The 26,606-nt window shown below is 38.0% G+C and overlaps 1 protein-coding gene across 1 annotated transcript; it reads left to right on the top strand.

Annotated features, from left to right (window-relative positions):
• Window positions 1-6,307: 6,307 nt before the first annotated feature.
• On the top strand, window positions 6,308-24,931 carry pls1 (plastin 1 (I isoform)). The gene is made up of 16 exons (XM_039661254.2): window positions 6,308-6,504; window positions 9,147-9,254; window positions 9,492-9,652; window positions 9,755-9,884; window positions 12,937-13,069; window positions 13,208-13,289; window positions 13,729-13,894; window positions 14,043-14,185; window positions 14,406-14,501; window positions 15,361-15,553; window positions 20,590-20,668; window positions 21,423-21,537; window positions 21,871-22,004; window positions 23,397-23,520; window positions 23,663-23,787; window positions 23,899-24,931. Exons 2-16 carry the CDS (start codon window positions 9,185-9,187, stop codon window positions 24,035-24,037), a joined length of 1,890 nt encoding a protein of 629 aa, XP_039517188.1. The 5' UTR covers window positions 6,308-6,504; window positions 9,147-9,184; the 3' UTR covers window positions 24,038-24,931.
• Window positions 24,932-26,606: the final 1,675 nt, after the last annotated feature.

The raw sequence follows: 26,606 nt of genomic DNA, 5'->3' as shown, positions 1-26,606 counted from the left end.
TGAGAAATATTAAAAGACTGGGGCCTACCTAATATTTATCCAAAAGAGTCAATATTGAATTAAGACTGAAATCAAATCCAAGAATTTAATTGAATAATACAAACAGTAACCTACCAGTCATTGTACCATACAAATTGTAACATGTTGTCACTAAACTTTAAAAAATTCTTTAAATAGTTTAAAATTAACTATTTAAAAAAGTTGGGGTTTTTTTTAGAGACCCACAATGCATCTGTTTTTCTTGAGCATTAAAATATTAATTTCATTAAAATATCGTGATAATACCGCATACCGTGATAAAAGCTCAATCAATTAACTGCAGCATGAAAATTTGATACCGGCACATGCCTACACGACTGTTTCCCGAAACCCATTCGTTTAGACTAACGACTACTTTTAATGAAACTTGAGATCCAATTAACGCTAGATTTGTTTATATAAATTACGGACATGTCATCTGAGGACTATTTCTAATTATTCTCAGTTATTTTGCTTTATTACCAGACTAAATTTTTGGCTCAATCTTACATAGTAGAGCATGTTCGCACATGCGCACTCTTCAAAATCGGTACTTTAAATCTTTTGAAAAACTTAAAGACGTAAATTACCTTATTTTGCTCAAGATAAGGATTTATAACGTCCAAATGTGATGCAATATAGAAACTATGCCTCTAACCACAGGTCGAGAACTGTGCGATGCTGTTTGCGAATGTTCGTTGGAACGCTGGTTTTGGGAAACACCGACTCGTAGAACTATGTTGATAATGACGGAACTTGCGACCATAGTTGGCCAACGATGCTTTCGGGAAACGCACCTCTGAACGTGTCTCTGGAAATGTGTGTTATATAGGGTTGGGCGATGTCTACCAATTTGGCATCAGACGGTGTCTACAGTGAAACATCGTGATGGACGATGATATCGGGAGGGAGTGTTATTTTCGTAATATTCTCATTTTCCACAACATATTTTCCTCTATATCTTATCAGCAATTTCGAATTCGGCTCGCTCTGCAGCACCTAAGCACAGAGCGAGTCTATGGAGCGAATGTACAGTGATATAGGCTAAATGCCAGATTCAAACTGTGTGCTTGCGCTATGGCTAGGGTTGGGTATCGTTTGAATTTGAACGATTCTGATTCCGATTCCGATTCCTTGTTTCGATTCCGGTTCCTAACGATTCTCGATTCCGATTCTTTTAAGAGGCAGGGTCAAAAAAGTTTAGCTAACCTTGCTAACCAACGGCCTTTCTGAAGGAAATACTCCTTCTGTAAAAATAATCCTTTTGTCACAAATTTTGCATTTTGCCAAGATTTCGTTATTTTTAGAAAAGTGAAGCCACACTTTGGATCGCCAACGTAATGTTCGACTCGCGTGGTTATGCCAACACTTCCGGTAGACGCTTCTTCATTGGTGTTGTTCAGTGATTTCTTCTTCCGGTCGGCGGGCTGTGAATATCGAAACTAGGAATCGAAATTTTAACTTTTGAACGATTCCGGGAAAAACGAAAAGTTAGTCTCGGTTCCAATCGATACTCGATTCTCGATACCCAACCCTAGCTATGGCTGGCGTTGAGCCAAAGACGGACGCGCGCAGCCCTCGTCATCGCTATATCACAACTGTTTAGTGTTTTTAACCACATAATATTTATTTTAGGTTTCAGACATTTAAAAACCTATATATATATAATATATAATAGCAAAATCATACATTTTTAGTTTGTAAAATACACAATGGTGTCTATGGAAGCAGAAATAAACAACCCATTCAAATATTTGACGACGGTTTTTATTCATATCAGAGAGACACAGTTTAAATGATTATAAAGTCAACTCTATTTTTCTGGGCCACTTACTTTCATGTATTTCGGGAGAAACTGATGAATTCCCGCACTGTAATAAATCCAACAGACAGAAATATCTGAACTGCAGCCCAAACACGGCGCCCATCTCACGTTACAGATGAAGATTTTTTCTTTTTCTTTTTTTTAAACGACAAAACAAACTCACTTACACATTTGAGAATCGGAATATAAGATAGTTCATCATGAAATGGTAAGCAAGTTACAAGTTAAGCAAATATTTTGAAATAAAAACGCTAAATGTACAATAGAGCGCTATTTTGGAGGTGGTGAATCACGTGCCAAGCATAACGCGTCACCATGGAAACGGGGGGGCACGATGTGTAGCCGATGCAATCTAAACATCGCGATGTCTGTCAGCCATCACGATGGATGATGATATCGTCCATCGGCCCAACCCTAGTGTTATAAACAATATGATAGTAGTGGGATGAGTGACGTTAGACAGTAAATCAATCTAGTACATAAAATAAAAGTTACATCCTAAACTATCTACAGTACTTTTTGTTATCATGGAACAGTCGTTTGTTTTCATTTCATGTCTCATATATGTTGTAGTTTACCTAGCTATTTCATTAGTTTACCATTATTTCAGCATATCTGAAAACTTGGAATTTATTACAATAAAAATAGCGGAGGTCTCTCCGTGTTTTTCCGTGTTATCTGTGTTTTCGTCAATCCAATTCACGTTTGGCCTGATGAGCTTCAGCAGATACATTTTTGTTTTGTTTTTATATTTATGTGGAGTTTGTGTTGTTGGAGTGTGTGTTGTGCTGGAGGCAGGTCGTTTTTTGGTGTTATCAGACTCATGTCGCTCGCTGTTAGTGCCATTGCATAGACGGAGAGAGGCTCGGGAGTGCACGTACACGTCACATCCTATGGATTTCCCAGTAAATCCGGCCCAGAGACTTCACATAGAAATAGGAATACTGGCCCACAGAGGTAATAGCAGAACCCGACAAGTGGATCATTGTAATGTGTGATTACAACTAGGGATGAGCGAGTACAGCATTATCTGTATCTGTATCTGTTAACCATATGAATTATCTGTATCTGTATCTGTACTCGGACTGGGCGGGGCCTAAACCCGGAAGTGGGTCGGGTAGTCTTGAAATGGGCGGGGCTTTAACCGGTATGTTATTTTAAGCATGCAATTGATATGGGTTGATCTGAAATTGCTATATTTATTGCTGATAAGAAATAAAACTATTTACATGACAGCATCAGCATTGAGCTTCAGATCAATGGTTTTGATCACAATAACAAACGAACTACAGAACAAGTTTTGCAACAATGAATACAACACATGTGGCTGCAATTATGAAGTGTAATGAACAAGAGTTTTCATCTCAACTACGGCTGGGTGATATGGACCAAAAGTCATATCCCGATATATATTTAGGCTGAATTTCGATATACAAAATATACCCCAATATTTTTTTCTGCAAAGTGAGAGCAAATGTTCAGTCAAAGAAAAATATGACATGTCACAAGTAGTTTTATTGAAACTTGAACATTTGCTAAATCAAATGAATAAATAATAAACAGGTTTCTTCACCTTAGGGCTGCATGATTAGCTATGACAAAAATCTTAATTGCAGATTATTCCCTTGGAATTGTAATTTTGATTTATTAATTGGTTTATTTATTTTGTTAATACAACGTTGGTATGAGCCATTACAGTCATTTAAAAAAATATAAAAAATAACACAAAGAAAAATAGGGGCATTAAGGGGTTAATATAGAAACGACAGTTACCATGGTGAATAGTGAATACACAATACTAACAAGAACTATTTATGAAACATGGAAACTGCTCCTGGTGAATAGAATGAAAATCATAAATGCATTGCTTTTATTTCGTGTAATTTACATGCTCGTATAGTTTCTTTTCCACTTTATATACAGTGAGGCGATCCAGCGCGCGTCGCCGCATTTGCGCGTGCAATTGAGTGTGCGCTACGACTAACGTTACAGTATAACGGCTGACAGGACAGAAAGTCCCTTTTGCTGAGGTAAAAGACTTTATTTCATAACATACATGCTTTAATCAAGCACCCAAAGTGGAAAAGGTGTTGTTGGGGCGCGGTGAGCTGTGCAGAGAGCTTTGGGTCAGCACTCAGCAGCTTGCTTGGAGCAAGGATCACAGCGCAAACCTGAACTAGCCTATATCGATATGCAATATCTAATTACATATCACATTTAAAAATATATATATTCTTTATGTTGATATATCGCTCAGCCTTAATCTCAACATATTTTTTTTTTTTTTTTATCCGAGCACAGATATTGACTCTCGTATAATATTCGTACTTGACAAAAGTGCTTTATCCGTACCGGATACTCGTTTCAGCCGAGTATTCGGCTCAACTCTAATTACAACCCCTTCACACACAGGCAATAAAAAAAGGATTCATTTTAGAAGAAAAGTTACATATAGCACCTTTAACTTATGTCCATGGAGATGTGGTAACTGATCCTCTTTTCAGAACCATCAATAATGCAGGTGGCAACAGAGGCCGATGAGTCTCTTAAAGGAGTGAGCTCAGTATTAGGTGTCAGCAAAACATTCTTGGGCCAAGAAACGGCTGCTTTTCCACCCGTTTGTTCATCCAAAATACTTTTAAAAGACCTTATTTAACAAAGGAAAGCATCCTTCTGTATTATGGACCGCTCAGAGATCTTTTAGTGCATGGCAGATGTTACCTGGATCCCTTGAAAACAGGAAGTGAGTAGCTTTTTAAGGGGTAAATTGATAATCCTTTAAGAGTTGTATTTCCTGAAATGATTCTTGTGGTTGTTGTTTTTTTTTTAAATTTGCATTCGTTTTTTCCATGCTTGAATGCGTACGATCCATCATTCTGTTAAATCATCTTCATTTGCATTCAAAATCAGTAACCGCTTGATTACATTACACTGTAAGGAGTGTTTTCATACTAACGATATAACAACATTTGGTCGCACTTTATATTAGGTGTCTTTAACTACTATACTTACATAAAAATATTGTTCCTTACAGTGTACTTTATGGTCTTTATGTTGTACTGCGAAACACTTTTGCTGCTGTTGAGGTGCAATATGGGTAAGATTAGAGACAGGTTTAGTGGTTTGGCTTGGTTTATGTGGTAAGGGAAAGTCAACAGTGTAATTGCAGCTTAGATGCATTAAGGTCTTTTTTTATACATAAGTAAACTATAAAAACGTGTATGTACACAATAAGTGCATTGCATCAAATGATTAGGTTACACTTTATGGTAGCACTTTATTTTACAGTCCTGTTCCCCATGTACATACTTATTAGAGCGATTACAATGGGTAATAAGTGCACTTATACCCTTAACCTACAACTGAACCTAATCTTAACCCTTGTAGTTACCTTATGTCACCTGGTATTTTCTTAGGTTGGACTGTAAGTAAATGTACTGTAAAATAAAGTGCAACCCACTTAATTATACATTTAAGTACTGAGTAATAAACATGCACTTACTATAGGGTTAGGATTGTGGTTTGGTTTAGAGTTAGTTGCGTGTAATCGTCCACAATTTACAGTGATTGTATTTTTGTGTATTACTTTATGTATTATGTAAGAAGGACCATAAAACACCAACTGTTACCAATGATTAATCTAATGTGAGAGCACAATAGTTAAATACACTTATCATTATAAATCAGACCCCAACATTTCCAGTTTAATTCTTTAAAGGGGCCTGAAAGTCCATTGAATTTATGATTGCAGATTATGATTTTGGCACCACTTTGAGTTCACTTACATTGAAAACAGCAAATAAACTTAAAGCAATTAAGCAGCCATTAAGACGCACCTCTCCGCAAGCACTTAATGACACACACACACACACACACACACACACACACACACACACACACACACTAAAGAAAAATGTTGTATTCCTATTTTTCCATCTACCCTTTAATTATTTGTAGTGGTTCTTTCATGAAGTGAAGTGACCATGAGCAAATGCTCTATTGTCTAGAGTCATGCGTAAAACATGAAGGTCTGCTGTCAAACATCTGTCAGCTGAGGTTTCTTGTTCCGCCTCCAGTGAGTTCAACAGCACAGAAGAGTATTAGTAATATTATTTTTCAGCACTGTTTTATGGCTGGTGATTCCCTCTTTCCCATCATTTGATAAGTTCTGGTAGAGTGTGACTGCTCTTGTATCTTGTCACTCTAGTTATGAGACCAATATATAGGGCTCATTTCATAATGTATATCTTTTATCAAAGAGACCTTCCAGATTGTGTGTTTATGGTTGTGTTTATGAGAGAAAGTTAAGCTTGTTTTATAAGCTTTGATAATAAAGCCAATGAAATGTGGAGCTTTTTTTTTTACGTCACAAAGTTATGTGGGTATAAAGTATGAAGTATGCTCACATGTCCCAGAGTTAGTACAATAAACGGATGTCATGACAGCCTCAGCTGACACAGCATTGGGTTGGGCGTTAAACGTTAACTCCAGCTACGAAGTAATAGACATTACAGGCCAAAGGTCTCTTACCTCACCATTATCTTCATGAGCTCCACATACGCAGTGGGAGAGGACAGAATTCATTGCAGTGGATCCGATTGGAATATCTGCATCTTTTCAAGATAATCTCACGCTGAGTCGTAGGACTTTTTAGGAGAAAGGTATAGTTTTCTCAATGGCAGCATTCTAGCTTTGATTTTACTGTCTTATCTCATCAAAATATGCTGCTTTTTTATGTGTTTTATGTAGCTTTTGATTTCTAATTATTCAGTGATATTTCTGTGATTGATAATAGATGATGACTCAGTGAGTTTGTTCTTGTAACTCGTAGATGTCATGAAATCCTGCTGGGATGTTGACATGTCCTGTGGTGTGAGATGCTAAACTAGCATTTTGCTAATTCTTTTAATTGTTTTTCCTGCGGGCTACATGGAACATTTGTACTTTAAAAAATGTATTTACCACACCTTGGTGCCATTTAAAGTCCCCGCAAAATCAAAATTGAACCTATTTACTTTGTTAGCGCATATTAGTCTTGTGGTGAACAATTAATCCGTGCAAGTATATATATATTACCTTGGTAATCTTTAATCAAAATCTGAAAAATTACTTCCGGTCTGGAATGGTTTCTTTTTCTGATGACGTAGGTTTCACAGCTTGGGTGGGGAAACGCTTAACCACTCCCCTCAAACCGTTAGTTTGCTATGAGCGAGAGATGGAGAGGAGGAGCGCTAGAGTAAAACTCTGTTCAATATTCCGTTTCACTTGGAAATACGTCACAGCACTGGAGAAAAATCGTTTGCAACTTCCGGTTCACGGGGACTTTAAAGCAAACCAGTGAAGACAAATGGTGAAACCTAAAATCTTGATGCTGATGAACTTAATACTATTATTAAGCAAGGATGCATGCATCGAAAGTGACAGTGCATATATTTATTATGTTTTCAGATTCATATAAACATATTAAGCAGCAGAATTGTTTTTCAACTTTGATAAAAAGAGATGTTTCTTGAGCAGCAAAATTTGAATCATTTCTGAAGGATCATTTGACACTGACTAATGTAATGATTCGGTAATGACACTGTAATTCAGTTTAACATCATCGAAATAGCAAAAAGTGATTTTAAATGGTAATAACATTGTAATAACATTTTAATAATTTCTTACTGTACACTGTAAAAAAATAATTCTGTAAAAATACAGTTAAATTGTAAACATATTTACAGAATAACCTGTAAATCACAGGTTAAATCCTGTAAATTTTAAACAAATTGTAAGTTATAAGCTTTTTTAACCTTTATAACCACCATAATTAAACTGGTGATAAAGAAAATGATGAACACATGATGAATCAAAGTTCATCACAAGTAGCTTTACAAGCTGGGATAAATACTGTAAGAATGCATTGAAGGTGTTTTACTGTATTTTACTCAAAATTATATTAATATAAGGTTCGATCTATTATAATTTTTTCCTGCATACATAGTAAGGGAACTTAGTGTTTACCTATTAATAGGTTTTGGTCACACTTTGGTTTAGAGTCCAGTTCTCCCTATTAACTAGTTGCTTATTAGCATGCATTTTACTAGATTATTGGCTGTTTATCAGTATTTATAAAGCACATATTAATTCCTTATTCTGCACAACCATATTCTGGATCCCTCAAAGGAGTAGTTCACTTTTAAAAAAAAAACTTTTGCTGATAATTTACTCACCTCCTTGTCATCCAAGATATCCATGTCATTCTTTCTTCAGTCGAAAAGAAATTAAGGTTTTTGATAAAAACATTCCAGGATTTTTGTCCATATAATGGACTTCATTGGGAACCAAATGGTTCAAGGTCCAAAAGACAGTTTCAGTGCAAACTGCAAACTGTTCAAAGAGTTTTAAACAATTTCAGAAGATGAAAAAGGGTCTCATCAAGCGAAACAATTGCTCATTTAAAAAAAAAAAAAAAGTTTAAGTTTTATAAGCTCAAATGGTCGCCTTGCTCTGTACAGTGATGCACGATCGTGACTCTCCTGTTCGAACTCTTTATCAAAATGAACAAATATTTTTACATGTCATTTGGTTCATTCAACGAACGAAAGGAACGAGTTGACTGGGGAAAAGATTAGTTCATTTTGATGAACGAGTTAGAATAGGAGAGTCACAAACGCGCATCACAGAAAGGAGCAAGGCGACCATTTGAGCTTATAAAACTTAAACCGTTGAATTGTTCGGTTCCCATTGAAATCCATTATATTTAGATTTTCATCAAAAAACTTAATTTCTTTTTGACTAAAGAAAGAATGACATGGATATCTTTGATGACATGGGGGTGAGTAAATTATCAGCAAAAGTTTTTTTTTTTTTTTTTTTTAAAGTGAACTACTCCTTTAATGTTAGCAATACCTAAACTTAACAATAAACAAACTATTAATAAGCAGAAATTTGGAGCTTGTTCATAGTTAATAATGAGAATTAGACCCTAATCTAAAGTGCGACCTAGTTTTTTTGACTGTAGTCATTTTAAATTACAGTTAAAATACAGTTTAAGACAGTTAAAATTACAATCATTTTTTACAGCTTGTTCTTGTTCAAGTAAATGCAGAGAGCGAGCATGTAAAAAAACAACAACAACAACAACAAAAAAAAAAACCTCAGCCTTTTGAACGGTAGTGTATGCCGACACATCTATAACTGCATTTCGCTAAGTATTTCTACCAGTCATGTCCAACATGGATTTGCTTATCATAGAGATACAGAAGTGGGCAAACAGGGTATATAACGCACAGACTCTCTGTGTGGACCTTTTTGGCAGGTCTTTTGCATGGTGAGCACTGCTGTGTGGAGAACAGCATGGAAAACAACGTCACACAGATCTCCAGAGAAGATCTGGAGGAGCTGAGAGAGGCTTTCAACAAAATCGGTCAGTAAAACTCTGTCTGAATCTCTCTGTATTTTAGTCAATTGTGCATTGGAACATGTGAAATGAGCTTAAATCATCTACTTTGTGCTTGTGAGTTGTCAAACATAAATAAATATGTTTTGATGGCTGATCATCGTGGTTCTACACACATAATGTATATATTTTTAAGGAATACCGACATATGGGGAGGAATTCAACTACTACAAAATGTAATATTAAAACTGTCTTTCATTCTAGATATTGATAACAGTGGCTATGTAAGTGATTTTGAACTTCAAGAGCTCTTTCGTGAGGCTAGCTTTCACCTTCCCGGCTACAAGGTACGGGAGATTGTAGAGAAGTTCATTGCCGGTGATACCAACAAAGACGAGAAGATCAGTTTTGAAGAGTTTGTTGTGGTAAGCCTGATTATGAGTTTTCATTTTTGTTGGTCAAAGTATACCTCAGCTGCTCATGTCACTGTTGCACTTTGGAAGCTTAGATCTCACTAAATTCTTCAGATATTCCAAGAGCTAAGAAGTAAAGAAGTGAGAGAAACTTTCCGCAAGTCCATCTCCAGGCGGGATGGGATTCGGTCATTTGGAGGAACATCAAAGATCTCAAGTGAAGGAACGCAACATTCTTACTCAGGTGGTGACATATTCCAAAATTGTTTATGCAGTGATGCCATAATAGAACCAGTTCGAGTTCCTGAAAGAACCGTTCAGGGAACAGTTTTAAAAAATAAACATTTTATTCTTAGTGTGGAGAACATTTTAATATTCTAAAGAACCTATATAAAATCCTTTATGCACAAGAAAGGTTCCGTGGACGTTAAAAGCTCTTAATGGAACCATCAATGACAATAAAAAAACATTATTTTTAAGAGTATAGACAGTCAGACAGTCAATATGAAATTAAAATGTACCTTAGTTTCATTCTCAACTCTTTCATGCTAAAAATGTTCCCAGCTATCACATTTTTGATCATATTCACGCCGTGCCCAGGCATGTCATTGTCTCAACAGATGCCTCGACCACCATTGTGCCATGTGTAAAGGGTGTGTGGTGGACTCTGCCTCTAATGCTAGCAGTGTGGCTTGCTCTGCGCCACTTCAAATTGCTGCTACAGGGCAAGCATGTGCTGGTCCAGACGGCCTTTGCATACATCAACCATCAGGGTGTTTCTACACTCCCATCTCACGTTGCAACGCACCTGCAATCTCCTCCTCTGGAGTCAGAAGCATCTGAGTTAGCTTCGCTGCGTTCACATTCAAGTTGAGCTCAATCCTGCAGCCGACGAGCTCTCACGAATGGCCAACGCTCCCAGGAGAATGGCGACTCCACACCCAGATGGTCCGACTAGCTGTTTCAGTCCCTGACCAAGGGGACTATGCAAGTATGTGTTTCCCCCAGTAAGCCTTCTCGCACAGAGACTGTTCAAATTCAGGGAGGAAGAGGAGCAGGTCTTGCTAGTAGTGTTGTACTTGCCCAACCGGTCCTGATTCACACAACCAATGCTCCTTGCGACAGCCACTCCTTGCTGTCTCAGAGATGGGGCACCCCATTGTACCCGCATCCAGACCTCTGGAATTGGTGCTCTTCTCCAATGAGAAGACCCCTAGAAGTTGCCCAATCAGATCTGTGCTTTCCTTCCAGCAAGAAAGGCTGGGGCGAGGGCTGTCTCTCTCTACCCTGAAAGAGTATGTTGCCGCTATCACTGAACATCATGATGTAGTAGATAGTAAGTCCGTGGGAATGCTCAACCTGATCATCAGGTTCCTGAGGGGCGCAAGAAGATTAAATGCCCCCCGGCCCCACTTTGTTCCCTCTTAGGGTCTTTGCAGCCTTACAAGGGGTAGTCTCAGCCTCAGACGTCACGCCCACGGAACGTTGGCTAAACGTCTGATGCATATGGTAGACTTAACTGGAAACACTTCAGGAATGTCGAAGTCGTCATCTGATTGGTTGAACTTTATCGGATTTCCGGGGGGCGCGAGTGTCGCGTTTATTTTCGGTCCGCCGGGAAACAAAGCGCAGATGTGTTTGATTGCAGAAGAAAAACTGATGTGTTTACATGAGTGACAATGAGCATTTATCAAGATCAGCTAAACGTAGCATTCTCAAAACTATGCGAGGTTCATGGCATAGACTCTTTAAGAGATGGAGTTTTGTTTGAGGCGCTTAGTGGAGACAAAAAGAGATATTTAGCCTGTTTGCCGACGGGATTCGGGAAGAGTATTATTTTCCAAGCTTGGCCAACCCTTTTTTAACCAATTTTAGAGTTTTTAACCAATTGATCCATAAGGCGCTCCAGATTGTAAGGCGCACTGTCGTTTTTTGAGAAAATGAAAGGCTTTTAAGTGCTCCTTATAGTGCGGAAAATAAGGTACTGCTTGTTTTCTTCCCTTTCTTTGATTTTCTATGCTGACTGACTTGTTGCACGGCAGTCTGTTTTTGTGGAGACATTTCCACGCCCCGAAACGTGACACTGAACGAAACGAACTGTAATTGGTTGTTTGACATGTCGGTCAAACGGCCTTAAGGGTGGGCCTTGGAAAAAAGAAAGCTGCTATGAATTCTAGACCTTCAGCCGTCAGTCTGAAGGTCTGGCTACGCGAGACTATACAAGGGGGTACCCCTTGAAACACTGCATTCAGTAGGGCTTAAAATCCTGTCTCTTAAGACGGCGCTCCTGACTGCAATGGCTTCTGATAAGAGGGTGGATTTTTTGGCTGATGAATCATGCCTTGAATTTGGACCAGCCAACTCTCATAGAATCATGAAACCCCTGCCTGGATACTTGCCCAAGCTTCCTACCACTTCTTTTAGGGATCAGGTGGTGAACCTGCAAGCACTGCCCCTGGAGGAGGCAGACCCAGCCCTTGCTCTGCTCTGTCCCGTTCGTGCTTTGCGCCTGTACATGGACAGTGCGCAGAGCTTCAGGACCTCAGAACAGCTCTTTTGTTTGCTATGGAGGCCAGCCAGAGAGAAAGGCTGTCTCCAGCAGAGGTTGGCCCACTGGATAGTCGACACTAGTCTTGGCATATCAGGCCCAAGGCCAGTTGTACCCTCTTAGGTTGAGGACTCATTCCACTCGCAGTATTGCGTCCTCCTTAGTAACATTAGTTACATTAGTTACCTAGACATAAATGTTTGATGATCACGTTAGATTACTTGTGCACAAGCATTGCTTCTATCAACTCCTTTTGGTTTATGCAGATCTTCTTCCCTTGTTTTAGGATCCGGAGATGCTGTGATATTCTAGAGGATGTGCCCCCTACCTTATAACAGTAAAAATAGGGATTGCAGGGAAAAAACTCATCAGTGGCAGGGAAGCGTGGTTAAAAAAATATAAAAAAAATCTTGTCAATGGCGGGTTATGGTTTTTTGAAGTCACCTCCATTCTGAAGCCCACCTCGATTCTGCCATGTTGACCCTAACCCTTTTCACCATCCAGTGAATTCCTGTTGAATAAATTAACTCCAACTCTATACATATTTTCTTTTGGATTATCCTGTTTCACTTGGAAACACATGAAGCCTCTGAGCAGTTCCTGCTGTGCTTGAGCACTGCTTCAGAAGAGTCAAACCATATTTGAACAGTTTGAAATGAGATTTGTCAATTGATTTGTCAAATGATCCCTGACACAAGTGGACCGAATATCATTTTGCTAATGTTTTGTTTTTATAAACGTTTCTCAGATGAAGAAAAAGTGGCCTTTGTGAACTGGGTCAATAAGGCCTTGGCAAAGGATCCTGACTGCCAACATCTGATCCCAATGGACCCGGGAACTGACAGTTTATTCAAATCCGTAAAAGATGGAATATTGCTTTGGTAATATAAGATTAACTGGTTTACCGTGTAATGTTATTTTTTTGTTGTGCTGTTCAATACATTGGCTTTATTCAGCACATTTAAATACAATAGAAATAAGAGTTCATGTTTAACAACCTCTTGGCTGTTTCTTTGCAGCAAAATGATCAACCTCTCGCAACCGGACACCATTGATGAGCGGGTCATCAACACAAAGAAAATAACTCCGTTTACAATGACTGTAAGTGCTCTCACTTTTGAAATCCAACAAAGAGGAGACATCAGAATGAAGATCTTTGAAAACCTGTCCAATAATGGGTGATTCTAAGACCCATCATAATAAAAAAAAGAAAAGAAAATATATGAGAATTGGGAACCATTTAAACAACATCGTTTTCAACTAAAAAAATCATTTTCTTTAATTTGGTGGATTATTATTGGCTATCAATTTTAAGGGATTCCAACGATATCGTTCCTTTGTGCCGTTATCGTTATAGTTGTGGTGGTGTGGACTTCCCCATTCTGATAGAATTAGAATGGACATTACAATCATTATTCTTATAATTTATAGTCTATCTTTAGAATAGCCTTTAGAATATTTATTAAAATAAAAGCTGTGTGGATTAGAGACCTATATTTTGACTATAAATAAAGCTCCATCTATCTCCTTGCTAATACAGGAGAATTTGATGTTGGCACTTAACTCTGCTTCGGCTATTGGCTGCACGGTGGTCAACATCGATGCTCAGGACATGAAAGCAGGGACCCCTCACCTTGTGCTTGGCCTCCTCTGGCAAATCATAAAAATCGGCCTCTTCGCTGACATTGAGATCTCACGCAACGAAGGTCATTACTCTGCTTGGTATCATGGTGCCATCCAATGGGGTTACAAATTGCTTACGTAAATGAATACAAGCATGCATGTACACGAGTGACTGATTTACACCTCTTGAGAGGTTTCAATAACACGTGTCTGTGTATTTATCTGTGTTAGCTCTAATAGCATTGCTTGATGAGTCAGAAGAGCTGGACCACCTGATGGCAATGTCCCCCGAGGACCTTTTGCTGCGATGGGTCAACTATCACCTGAAAGCTGCTGGCTGGCAACAAATCAGAAACTTCAGTGAAGATATCAAGGTAGTTTATGCTTCATCACACAAGTTATTCAGTCATGACTGATAATTCACATCACTCCATTAGTAAGTTTACAATATTTGACCCAAGTTTACCTTTTATATGCTGAGTAAATCAAACACAGGCCTAGAAATGAAAGAACTATATAAAATCTGGTTTGACATCAAATCCTTTGAGCTGTCATTTGCATGTCAGTTGATATTGGCTTATATAATGCTCTCAGGACTCCAGGGCTTACTTCCACCTGCTTGATCAGATCTCGCCTAAAGGAGACGGGGATGATGAGATGAGGATTGACATTGACATGTCTGGTCTGAAGGTAAGTCAGTTTGAATGTTTAGTCAACAGCCTTTGCCTTTTTACTGAGGAAGTCAACGTGCCGATTTGTTTCCGGCGTCAGTTCAGTTTCCTGTGTTCCACACTTTATGACATAATTTAGTGCAGATAAGAAAGAAAGCGACTTTTTGATACCCAACACTCACTGCTGTTGAAACTAAGTGAAGTGAAATATGAGAACAAAAGACAACAAGATAAATCCTGAGGAAGGAAGGTTGGATACGAGTGTTTGGCAAGTTTGGTTTTGTAGATTTGTTTGTCTTTAGATTATAACTATTTGTGGTGCAAAATTCACTATTTCTTGAGCATTAATTCTATTTTTCAAAACCCCAAGCCTAATTAAACTTTGTTGTATTTTTTGGGTATCGTGTCTGTAGCATCAAAGAACTTACACAACTTTCAACAATGTCACATTTCACATAAATAAATGTATGAATGCTATTTTTGTGTATTATAGAATAATTTTCATGACAATTAACCACATAGCACGATATTAATTCTCATTTATTCTCATCATTGTGTGTTTGAATGTTTTTTTTTAAATAAAAACTGATAAAATATTTCAATGATACTAAAAGAACACTGAATGGAAGTGCCAACCTTTGATACTGTATCGAAAGCCAGTACAATAATATAAACGCAGTCTATTTTTCAAGCCCCCCCCCAAAAAAAAAAACATATTCTAACCGGGGGTGTAAAATGTAGCGTTTGTACAGTTACGTCCACATATTGTACTATTATTGTTGCACTGTACAGAACAGCCATTAATCTTGCTGCGGCAGACAATCATCTGCTTTCAGATTTAAGCATAGTTACTCAGACTCAATAACTCTGTCTTTAAGGAGCACGATGATGAAATGCGAGCGGAGCTGATGCTGAAGCAGGCGGAACGCCTGGATTGCAGACAGTTTGTCACTCCACGGGATGTGGTGGCAGCAAACAGTAAACTCAACATGGCCTTTGTGGCCAATCTTTTCAACATGTACCCGGCCTTGAGCAGACCCACCAGCAATGGCGTTGATTATGAAATTGAGGGTGAGTTGCATTATTTCATGTGAATGTGCCAAAAGCGTGCTGAAAAGAAGGTGTTATTTTTGCAGTCTGGGACCCTTTAGAGGTTTTTGGTGCCTGTGATAAATGATGCCACATTATCTTTGCTTCACATCTGAGCTCACATACTGATTGAATTACCAACCAGACATTTTCCATCATTAAAACAAGAAACATACTCAAACAGCAAGATCCATGAAAGTATTCACAATACATTCTTAAGGACTTAATCACGACCTATGATTGTTTGATAGAAGACGATCATATTTTTTTAATAATTATATTATAAGTCATATTATTTTTATTCTGTTCTGCCGCCGAAACTAGACTTGCATACAGCCATTACCAGAAGCCAGTAGTTTATAAAGTTATAAATATGGATATTATTCTTACATAACCGCATCACTTTGCGTCAACGGCCTTTATTAACACCCTGGATCCGTATGGATTACTTTTATGATAAATGGATGCATTTCTTTTCGGCTTTTCTACCATTCACTCCCATTATAAAGCTTGAAAGAGCAAGGAAATGTTTGGATATACTGTAACTCTGATTGTGTTTGGCTGAAAGAAGTCATATATACCTAGGATGACTTGAGTGAGAGTATAGGATCATTTTCATTTTTGGGTGAACTATCTCGCATTTTTAAAATCAAAAGTTGTATCAGTTAAAATGATTTAATGGACCTGACCTAACATGAACTAACAATGAACAAATCGATTTTTATTAACTAACATAAATAAAGATGAATAATATCTATGTATAAATTTTGTTCTAGAATGACCATTTTTATCAAGCTTGCGTATTTAAGTTCAGTAATTTCACTTAAATGACAATTAATAGGTAATCTTCATTGCCATTTAAGTGAAATTACTGAACTTAAATATACAAGCTTGATAAAAATGATAATTTTAGAAGAAAATTTCAAATGGCACTTAGAGGCTTTTGCATCTGAACTCTTCATATGTTTATTTAGTAGTGGGTTGTTTCTTGGGATATTAGGAGTGTGTAAGAAAATGCTGCTGTTAATAATATAGAGGCTAATAATAATAATAGTTGTTGTTGTGAAACACAAAGTTTGAATAGTAATGATAATAATATCAATTTTAAATAATCAGCTAGTTAGTTAGTTAGCCCAATGTTGTTTTATAGAGCCTGATATCAAATAGGAAACATCATCTATGTAAAGATGTTGATTCAAGTGTTTCAAGACACTCTGTTATGGGTTGCATGTCATATACCTGAAAGACACACAGTGCTGTTCTTCTTCTGACAAATTGGTGCTTTTGTGTGTCAGTTCATGCATCTGCAGTATTTTAGAGAGCAGCAGGTGGCGCTCTGTGGCTTACTTCTCACAAAATGCATGTGTGTGTGTGTGTGTTAGAGGGTCACATGTGACAGTAATTGGGTGTGATTAGGTTTTATCTCACTGTCTGTTCATCTGTCTTTTTTATCTGATTGTTCTATTTTCTTCTCCATTCTGTCTCCTTAAATACAGCATGTCATCAGCCAAATAGATATGTACATTTGCCAGAACCCTAAAAGGCTTAACTGCCTTTTTCCCATTTACTTTGTAGAGGGAGATAGATGATTATTTTACCATCATGCTCTTTTCTGCATTCACAACACTATTAATTTAGTCTGATTAATTTAGAATGCAGCCTGATATTATTGTTAATAAGGATAAAGCTCTATTGTGCAAGCAAAGAGAATATGTAGCTCAGGATTGTGAAACAGACTCTCATCATGATATCATTCTACTTTATTAAAAACATATTTACCAGGCACATAGGCATGTAATCATGTAAAACAGGATTTTCGCTGTACAAATAGGCATACGGTAACATTCACAACACAAAGCTTCATCCTTAGTCCACTTAGGTAATTTATGAAAACGTAACAGCAAAACAGCTAAGGAAATTGTAACACCACAATAATTAACATATGAACACCCACTATGCATCAATGTCAATCTATCAAACTATTCAGTATACAGCTGTCACGATTTAGATGAAGATGATTCAAAAAGGTTACAAAACAAAGTGGTATTAATAAAACTAACACAAGTAATCCTCTAGTGAGAGGTAGGCACTGTACAGTGTGTAAAGACAAACAATACCGGACGAGAAGTGGGGGAAGGGCTGGAGGAAGCCAGACATGCTGGCAGGAGAGACAAGGGTGGCGATGGAGGTAGTAGCCATGGAGTACATGATGGTGGTAGGATCTGAAGGGGACCGGTTGGCTAACAAGATCCCAGGAGAAGACTATTTTGGAGACGAGCCATGGCAGCAATGATGGAGGGAGGTGCCAAGGGGGTTCTCTGAGCCCAACCAACAGCACTGATGCCTGGAGATGAAGAGGCCCAGGTGGAGTCTGTGGCACCGAGAGACCCGGTGACACTGAAGGACAGGGAGACCAAGACGGAGTCCTGGCGACAAGTGGCTGAGTTGGAACCAAGGGGCCGATGGACCAAGGTGTTGCTGGTGCCCCAATGGAGCCTGAGGGGTGGAGGAGCCTGACATAGCCGTAGGGGTGGCGGGGTGGAGCACAGCGGATAGGCCGGAAGTGCGTGGAGATGATGGTGGGGCGTCAACTGACCAGGGCAAAACTGGTGGGACAAGGTAGCCTGATGGAGCCAAAAGGACAATGGCCCCAGGTGAAGCTGAGGGGGCAAGGAGCTATGACAGACTGAGGTGGAACTGAGGGCTATGAGGGACAAGGCAGTGGGGGACACCTCACATCAGGGCAGAGTTGGGGACCGGAAGCCCCAAGGCAGACCAGGGCTGATGGTGAGGGGCAAAAGGGAGCCAGCAGAAGCAGAGCCAAGGGAATTGCTTGCTTCAATGGAGCGTGCAGAAGAGGTAGAGTGGGTGAGGAAGCAGACTCAGTGATGGACAGGGCTGGTAGCGACGAAGATCATATTGTGGTGGATTGGGTTTGGCGACAAAATAGGGCTGGACAGGACCAGTGGCAATGATGACACAGAAGACTCATGGCTGGGTAGGACCAGCGGCGATGATAAACACTGATTAATACAGGAGGGGACCAAGTCAAGTCAAGTCACATTTATTTATATAGCGCTTTTTACAATACAGATTGTATCAAAGCAGCTTCACAGTGATAACATGAAAGTAATACAACACAGATCAATAATGTTGTTGAACATTAAATGTCCCCAACTAAGCAAGCCAAAAGCAAGGCAACAGTGGCAAGGAGCCAAAACGCCATCAGGTGATTGGATGGAGAAAAAAACCTTGGAAACCAGTGCTAGAGAAGGTTCATGGGTGGGCAGGGTGGCACTGCATCTGTTTCCCAGTCTATCAGCTATCCCTCTGTTTCCAGTTCTGCTAACAGCCCCACTGACACAAATGTAATAGCTTGCTCACACACCTGGTCAGCTGGGATTTTTGGATTCTCTTCTGGGATGGATGTGGCTGCTGGCTTTGGCAACTTGGCGGGAATTGGCTCAGGCTTGCTATCCATGGCAAGAATCAGCTGGGTCTCTTGGTCTACGGTGGGCTCTGGCTCCTTATCCGCAGTGGGCATGGGCGCTGGGTCTGGCTCGGGGGTGGTCACTGATGGTGAGTGGAGCTGGACGCTGGCAGCAGGATCCTCTTCCATATTGCCCACAATGAAAGAAGATCCGTTGACCTGTAGGGTGACATTGTAGTACTTGGCCAGTGTCTAGCAGGAGTTTCCTCGCGGCACCACAGCCGGATCTATTTGTCGAGTCTGATCCAAAACCCCTTCATGTGCGGGATGTCTTCTGATGCCGATGAATTCCTCCACATTTTCAACATGACATCATGACTTTTGCGTAAACATACACGCCACTTTCAAGTCAAGTGGCATGTTATCCATACGCATTTTGAGCTATCCGCGTGTATGTCTACGCCGTTAAATGCCGGAGTGATTCCGCGTGTATGTACACGCCGTTAAATGTCAGAGCGAAACGAAGCAAAATGTAGATCTACATCTATGGAGCGATGTTTCTTTTTCCTAGGATGGTAGGGGAAGACTCGTAAATGGTATTAACCCCAGTGACGGGTAGGTTTAGGGACGGGGTTGGGGTAGGTCATATATTTTTACATACAGTAATGTAACATTAAGTCAACGGCATTCATAAACACGCTGAAAAGCTATTATGTGTGTTGATAGCCCGCCAAAAATGGAAATAAGAATTGACGCCATTTCATGAGATCAGTCTGACATATTAAACATACTCAAGAGTAATCCAATAGCGAGAGGTAGGCAACGTACAGTGTACATTGACACAAAGAATACCGCACAAATGAAGAGTGCACAAGGAGGAACTTAAATACACAGTGATGATGTATTATACAGCTACTTTCCACATAAATAATTACTATTTTATTAGGTCTTCGAACGCAAAGCTTCCACGGAGAGAGCAGTTGCTAGCCCGGCAAGTTCAAACTACAGACATGTAAATATGGTACAGTCATACGACTTGTTTCACAGCATTTAATCACAAATAATTATGGGGAGAAGAGGTATTGATTTGAGATTAAACTGTTTTAAAATCATACCTGTTTGAGAGCGTGTAATAAGACAAAATATTGAACAGCTGTGATGACTGAATGATTGTCCATGGAAACTAACGAGTGGCGGGAAACTAGAACAAAGGAAACTGACGATAAACTAACTAAACTAAGTCCATGAAAGTGATACAAACAGAACATAGTTGTTCCATCCACAGCAAATTGATCCATCTTGATAAATAACAATGTGAATTATGGGTAAACAGACAATAGCCTAGTGTATATTTAGAAGTCCTAAATGGACAGCAGCAAAAATAGGCAGTTTAATTCTTAGAGGGTGGACAGTTTTTTGGTGGGCTTATAATGTGAGGTCAATATAAACAGTAACATCCAATTAAAACAGTATTTAAAAAAAAAATATTCAAAAATTGACTGCATCTTAAGTACATAATGATCCTCAAAATAAGGCATAAGACATGGTGTGACTATGACTAATAAATGATCGCTCTCTCTTTCGACAGGGGAAACAAGAGAGGACAGGACATTCAGAAACTGGATGAATTCTCTGGGGGTTTCTCCACATGTCAATCACTTGTACAGGTAACACAGCCATTCATTTAACTTACAGTAATGCCGTAGTTTTCTACGGTGATAGTTTAAATATCAGGACTAATGTTGGTTCTGAAATCAAAAGTTATGAATCTATGGGTTCATGGTGGAACGGTAGGGAGGTTGTGAGATGAAGAAATAGCTAAATAAATTAAACAAACAAACAAACAAAATGTATGCATGTTTACTTTTGAATCTATTACACCATTATTTTTAAAATGTATACCTTTTAAAAACTGAAATATAACTAAAACATATAGAAATAAATCTATAATATGATACTATGTCATGTTAGTGGTGCTTGCCAAAGTATTGTATTTAGGCATTTACTGTAACTTGTGCATACATTTACATTTATCAATTTAGCAGATGCTTTTACTCAAAGTTACTTACAAATGATTAAAATTATGAGCAAATAGTTAAAACCATAAACAAAATTAGTACACCAGCTTAACAATAGGTGTTATTTAATAGTAATAGATGAAATAGGAGTATTACTATAGAGAGAGAAAGATAGATAGACAGACAGACGGATGGATGGATGGATGGATGGATGGATGGATGGATGGATAGCACATGTCCAACCACAAGGCCACAGCTCTGACATGTTGCTTTTTGCTTTTTGTTGTGCTTTGGAGAAATTTGCTGACAAATCAGAGGTGGTCTGTACATTTAAACACAATTTTACATTGATTCACTGTATAACTAAAAGACTGAAATTAACCATGAACATCATCTTCTGCAGTGATCTGCATGATGGTCAAGTCATTCTTCAGTTATACGAGAGAATCCAGATCCCTGTAGACTGGACTAAAGTCAATAAACCTCCCTATCCAATACTGGGCTCCAACATGAAGAAGGTTTGTACTTTTAGAAGTTCAGCTTTGAGTTTCAGTAGGTTAAGAGTACAAGCAGCTAATAACTGAAATGAATAGAATTGGATCAGCTTTGAGTCACATCAGATTAGAACATTTGTTTCTGAGAGCAAATTAAATATGTCTGTACTTATAGCCTACATGTTTGATTTCTGTCCCTGCTGAATGATTTCCACAGCTGCCTCGGGTACTGGCTAGCTCAGTTTGAATTCGAAATGCACTTTATTCATCAAAAACTCCATTTATGTATGCGTACAGCTGTCGCCGGGGTTAAATTATACTTGTCATTTTAACTTGGCTGACATGTTTGTTTTGTAGCTTGAGAATTGTAATTATGCAGTCGCACTGGGCAAAAAGGAAGCAAAGTTTTCCTTAGTAGGAATCGGGGGAGAGAATATCAATGAGGGAAGCCCCATGCACACCCTGGCACTGGTCTGGCAACTAATGACAAGGTACTTTATCTATACAAAAAAAGTTTCAATATGCTGTCATGGCAATGTTTTACACGTTGGCGATTTTGTGGAAAATTTGTGCGATCGAATGCACGTTTTCGTATGCCGATCTACATACACCCCATATGTATTCATATGAAAATTGAAAACTTGTAAAATAGTTCACATGAGATTGGGTTGAAATAATTTGATGACTCATATGGCAAAAAATGGCCAATGATCCTTCAGAAATTATTCTAATATGCTGATTTGCTGCTCAAGAAACATTTCTTATTATTATCAATGTTGAAAATAGTTGTGCTGCTCAATATTTTTATGGAAGCAATGATACATGGTGCTTTTCAGGATTATTTGATGAATAGAACGTTTAAAAGAACAGCATTTATTTGATTGCTTTACCCTCTGGGGTTCTTCAGGTCAATAATGACCCGAAGGGTTTAAATAAAAAATGTTAAAAATCGTAGCTTCATCGGAATGGTCCGAAACTTGGTGACTTTAATGGTACTTGGTATATGAACACCCAAAAAAATAGGAACAGGATTTGAAAAGTCTAAGTGGTCGTAAAAAAAAATAGTCACACTCAGGACCTTCGGGTCAAAAAATGACTCGCATAGGAAATAAATGGGAAATTGGCAAAAATGTGAAAATACTGAGTTTTTTTGTGCGTACAATCTACAAATCAGCAACGATCTTGAAAAAAAGCACACAACAGTGAAGGGGTGAATCTATAAAACATCAAGAGTGCAAAACAGACATATCCACACACACACAAACACACCTTTATACACAAACACACCAAAAAACTCAGATTATACAGTACATGTGTTTTGCATTTTTAAAAAGCTCAGTTTGTCCACGAGATGGCATCCATCTTATTTCAAAAATTGCTTTTATGAGGCCTAGGCTTGACTCCAAAATGAATTGAATTTTTTAATTATTTTTTTATATATTTTTAATTATTTTAATTATTTTTAAATATATTTTTTTATTTTTTTTTAAATATTTTTTTATATTATATTCAATGGGGGAAAATTTTGTCATAATTATTGCATTAATACTAATTATACATTTTTGTGTTTTTGAAATTTTTCTCAAAACACCAAAAAAGAAAAGAAAAATATTATAAAAAACAAGTAAAAAAAAAAAATATATGATTTTCTTTTTTAAATATGAATCCCACCCTTTGGATCAATTTTGACCCGAAGTTCCCGAGTGTGACTGTTAAACGAAGAACCTCAGAGGGTTACTGTGTTTTTTATAAAACAAAATTAATGCCTTCTTACTGAATAAAATTATGAAAAATACTTTTCAGATAAGGATGGTTATGGCTTTGACGTCTATTTTTGTTAAAAATGTGAAACAAATTAACCATCTTACAAATAACTCTTGCAGATACACTTTGAAGGTTCTGTCTGACCTCGGTGAAGGGGAAATAGTCAATGACCAAATTATTATCAACTGGGTGAACAACACTTTGAAACAAGGCCATAAAGACTCGTATATCAACAGCTTCAAGGTGAACAGCATTCGACACAATGTTTTACCAGTACTGCTTTCCTACAGTACCATAAAGTGAATGAATTCATATTGGGATTCATATAATATCAAACACGTCTACGTTTAAATGAAATTGAAATGTATATGATGTATTGTTTCAGGACAAATCAATCAGCACTAGCCTACCAGTGATTGATCTGATCGACACCATCGTGCCCAAAGTCATTAAATACGAGATGGTGAAGAGCGGGGAAATGACGCCAGAGGACAAGCTAAACAATGCAAAGTAAGTTCCCCCCGCGGCTCCTCATAAATTACCCTGATACGCATCTGACGCCCAATTGCCTGTTGTCTCGCCACCAACAACCGTCTCCGTATCTCTGTTTCCCACTCACAGATACGCAATCTCAGTGGCGCGAAAAATCGGAGTCAAGGTGTACGCCCTGCCCGATGACCTTGTGGAGGTCAAACCCAAGATGGTGATGACGGTGTTTGCATGCCTTATGGGAAGAAGCTTGAAGAAAGTCGATGGCTGACCTTGTCAGAAAGCGCAACCCATACATTGCACTTGTTTTCCCCCTGCTGGCACCAACACATTATATTTTTATGAATACTGTAGTTCCTCATGAATTTACCTCCAGTTAATTGCACCGAAATACGTCACTAATCATTTCAAGATAGGCTACTAGATGCAAGACTATTCGAAGAGAATGTTATTTTCTTAATAATTGTGAATGCTTTATTTCTTCGTCGACTCTTGATTCTTTCAGATTGTAAATAGCTGGATATTTTTACATTACATAAATAAAGGTGCTCACAAGAAAAACTTGAGCCATGTAGATCTGCACATTCATTCATTGTGTTATTTAATCAGGCTTAGATGCAGCTGGCCAGCTATTCTGGCTCATAATCATACATTTTGGGTGTCAGTCTAAATATTTGCTCGTCCAGGAAAGCGCATTGTAATTCAGAGGAGTATTTTTTTTTTTTTTTTTTTTAGTGAATGTGAGTCGAAAGCAGGAAAATGATTGAACAAGCATCCACATCATTCAACAGTAGCCAGAATTGCAAACACTTTCCTGGGCTCAGCCTCCTATTTACAATCATCTAACGTGTCCAGCTCTTTTCTAGAGGGACTTTCTCTCAATGTCATTGTGAAATTCCAGATGGGTTGGAGTTTCTGGGATAATTCAGTCTCGTTCACTGTACTGCATTATGTTACTGTACAGAAACACTGGCAGATCTCAGTATATTAAAACGTTTGCTGCCCAGTTCCAGCATTAACATGCCAATTCAAATGCTAAACCCTAGTGAAAACGAAGTGTGCTTAATTGTACTGAATGTGCACTTGTGGTGTACTTTAAATCTTAAAAAGTATAAAAAAGCTGTACTTGCAGACAATATAACACTAATAAAAGACTATAATGAGAGTACACTTTCATGACTGTTTCTTAACACACTTAAAGGAATAGTTCACGCAAAAATGAAAATTCTGTCATCATTTACTCACCCTTATGTTGTTCTAGTGTTCACTCATACAGGTTTGGAACAACTTCAGGGTGAGTAAATGATGACACATTTTAAATTTTCGGGTGAACTATCCCATTAAAGGAGTAGTTCACTTTAAAAAAAAAAAAAATTTGCTGATAATCTACCCCATGTCGAAAAGAAATTAAGGTTTTTGATGAAGGATTCCAGGATTTTCTCCATATAATGGACTTCATTGGGTACCAAACGGATCTTTTTTCGAGTCGTTTGGTTAATTCAACGAACGAAATGAACAAAATGACTCGAAAAAAAATTTGTTCCTTTTGATGGACGAGTTTGAACAGGAGAGTCACGAACATGCATCACAGAACAGAGAAAGGCAAGCATTTGTGCTTATAAAACTTAAGCCTTTTTATTTATGTTTGAAATGTCCAATTATTTCGCTAGATAAGATCCTTATTTATCGTCTGGTGTTGTTTAAAGCCCTTTGAGGCTGCACTGAAACTCTCATTTGGACCTTGAACCGTTTGGTTCCCATTGAAGTCCATTATATTGAGAAAAATCCTGGAATGTTTTCGTCAAAAACCTTCATTTCTTTTCGACTGAAGAAAGAAATACATGGACATCTTGGATGACATGGGGGTGAGTAAATTATCAGCAAAGTTTTGGTTACACTTTATTTGAAGGTGTCATTGTTACAATGTCATTATATATTTTTGTACTGAGTAATATTAAGCAACTACATGTACTGTACTTACTATAGGGTTAGGGTATGATAAGGGTTTGGTTGAGGGTTAATTGCATGTAATAATGCATAATTTACTGTTATTATTACGGTAAGTACATTACATATGTAACAAGGACACTGTAAAATAAAGTGTTACCAAAGTTTTTTTTTTTTTTTTAAAAGTAAACTAATCTTTTAAGTACACTTAAAGGGATACTCATACTCCACTTTTTTTGGAAATAGGCTCATTTTACCACTCCCCCAGAGTTAAACAGTTGGGTTTTACCGTTTTCGAATCAATTCAGCCGATTTTCTGATATTTAGAAGAATATCAGTAACAGGACAGTTTCTGGTCTCATTGACTTCCATAGTAGGAAAAAAATATACTATGGAAGTCAATGGAAGTCAATGAGACCAGAAACTGTCTGGTTACTGATATTCTTCTAAATATCAGAAAATTACGGAAGCCCTGAACCGCAACCTAAAAAAAAAAAAAAAGTCAGTAAAAAAAAAAAAAATCTGTAAAAAAAAAAAAATCTGTAAAAAAAAAAAAATCTGTAAAAAAAAAAAATCTGTGAAAAAAAAAAAATAATCTAGCATTTCGAGATTAAAGTCGAAATGTTTCGAGATTAAAGTCGAAATGTTTCGAGATTAAAGTCGAAATGTTTCGAGATTAAAGTCGAAATGTTTCGAGATTAAAGTCGAAATGTTTCGAGATTAAAGTCGGAATGTTTCGAGATTAAAGTCGAAATGTTTCGAGATTAAAGTCGAAATGTTTCGAGATTAAAGTCGAAACATTGTGCAGTGCGCGTCCACTGGCTCAGAGCGCGCGCGCGTGTGTGTGTGAAGTCGAACTGCCATGGATAAACACAAAATAGTAGCTTTTTACT

Source organism: Pimephales promelas, chromosome 5 (assembly GCF_988280905.1).
Source record: "Pimephales promelas chromosome 5, fPimPro1.hap1.1, whole genome shotgun sequence".
Taxonomy (NCBI): Eukaryota; Metazoa; Chordata; class Actinopteri; order Cypriniformes; family Leuciscidae; genus Pimephales; species Pimephales promelas.
This window is presented reverse-complemented; position numbering and strand designations above follow the sequence as displayed.

Excerpts from the sequence above, each read along its gene's own strand:
- pls1 (XM_039661254.2), top strand. The coding sequence starts at position 9,185 with ATGGAAAACAACGTCACACAGATCTCCAGAGAAGATCTGGAGGAGCTG. Across the intron at positions 13,070-13,207 it reads AAAGATGGAATATTGCTTTG|CAAAATGATCAACCTCTCGC; the intron begins GTAATATAAGAT and ends GTTTCTTTGCAG. Across the intron at positions 20,669-21,422 it reads CATGTCAATCACTTGTACAG|TGATCTGCATGATGGTCAAG; the intron begins GTAACACAGCCA and ends CATCTTCTGCAG.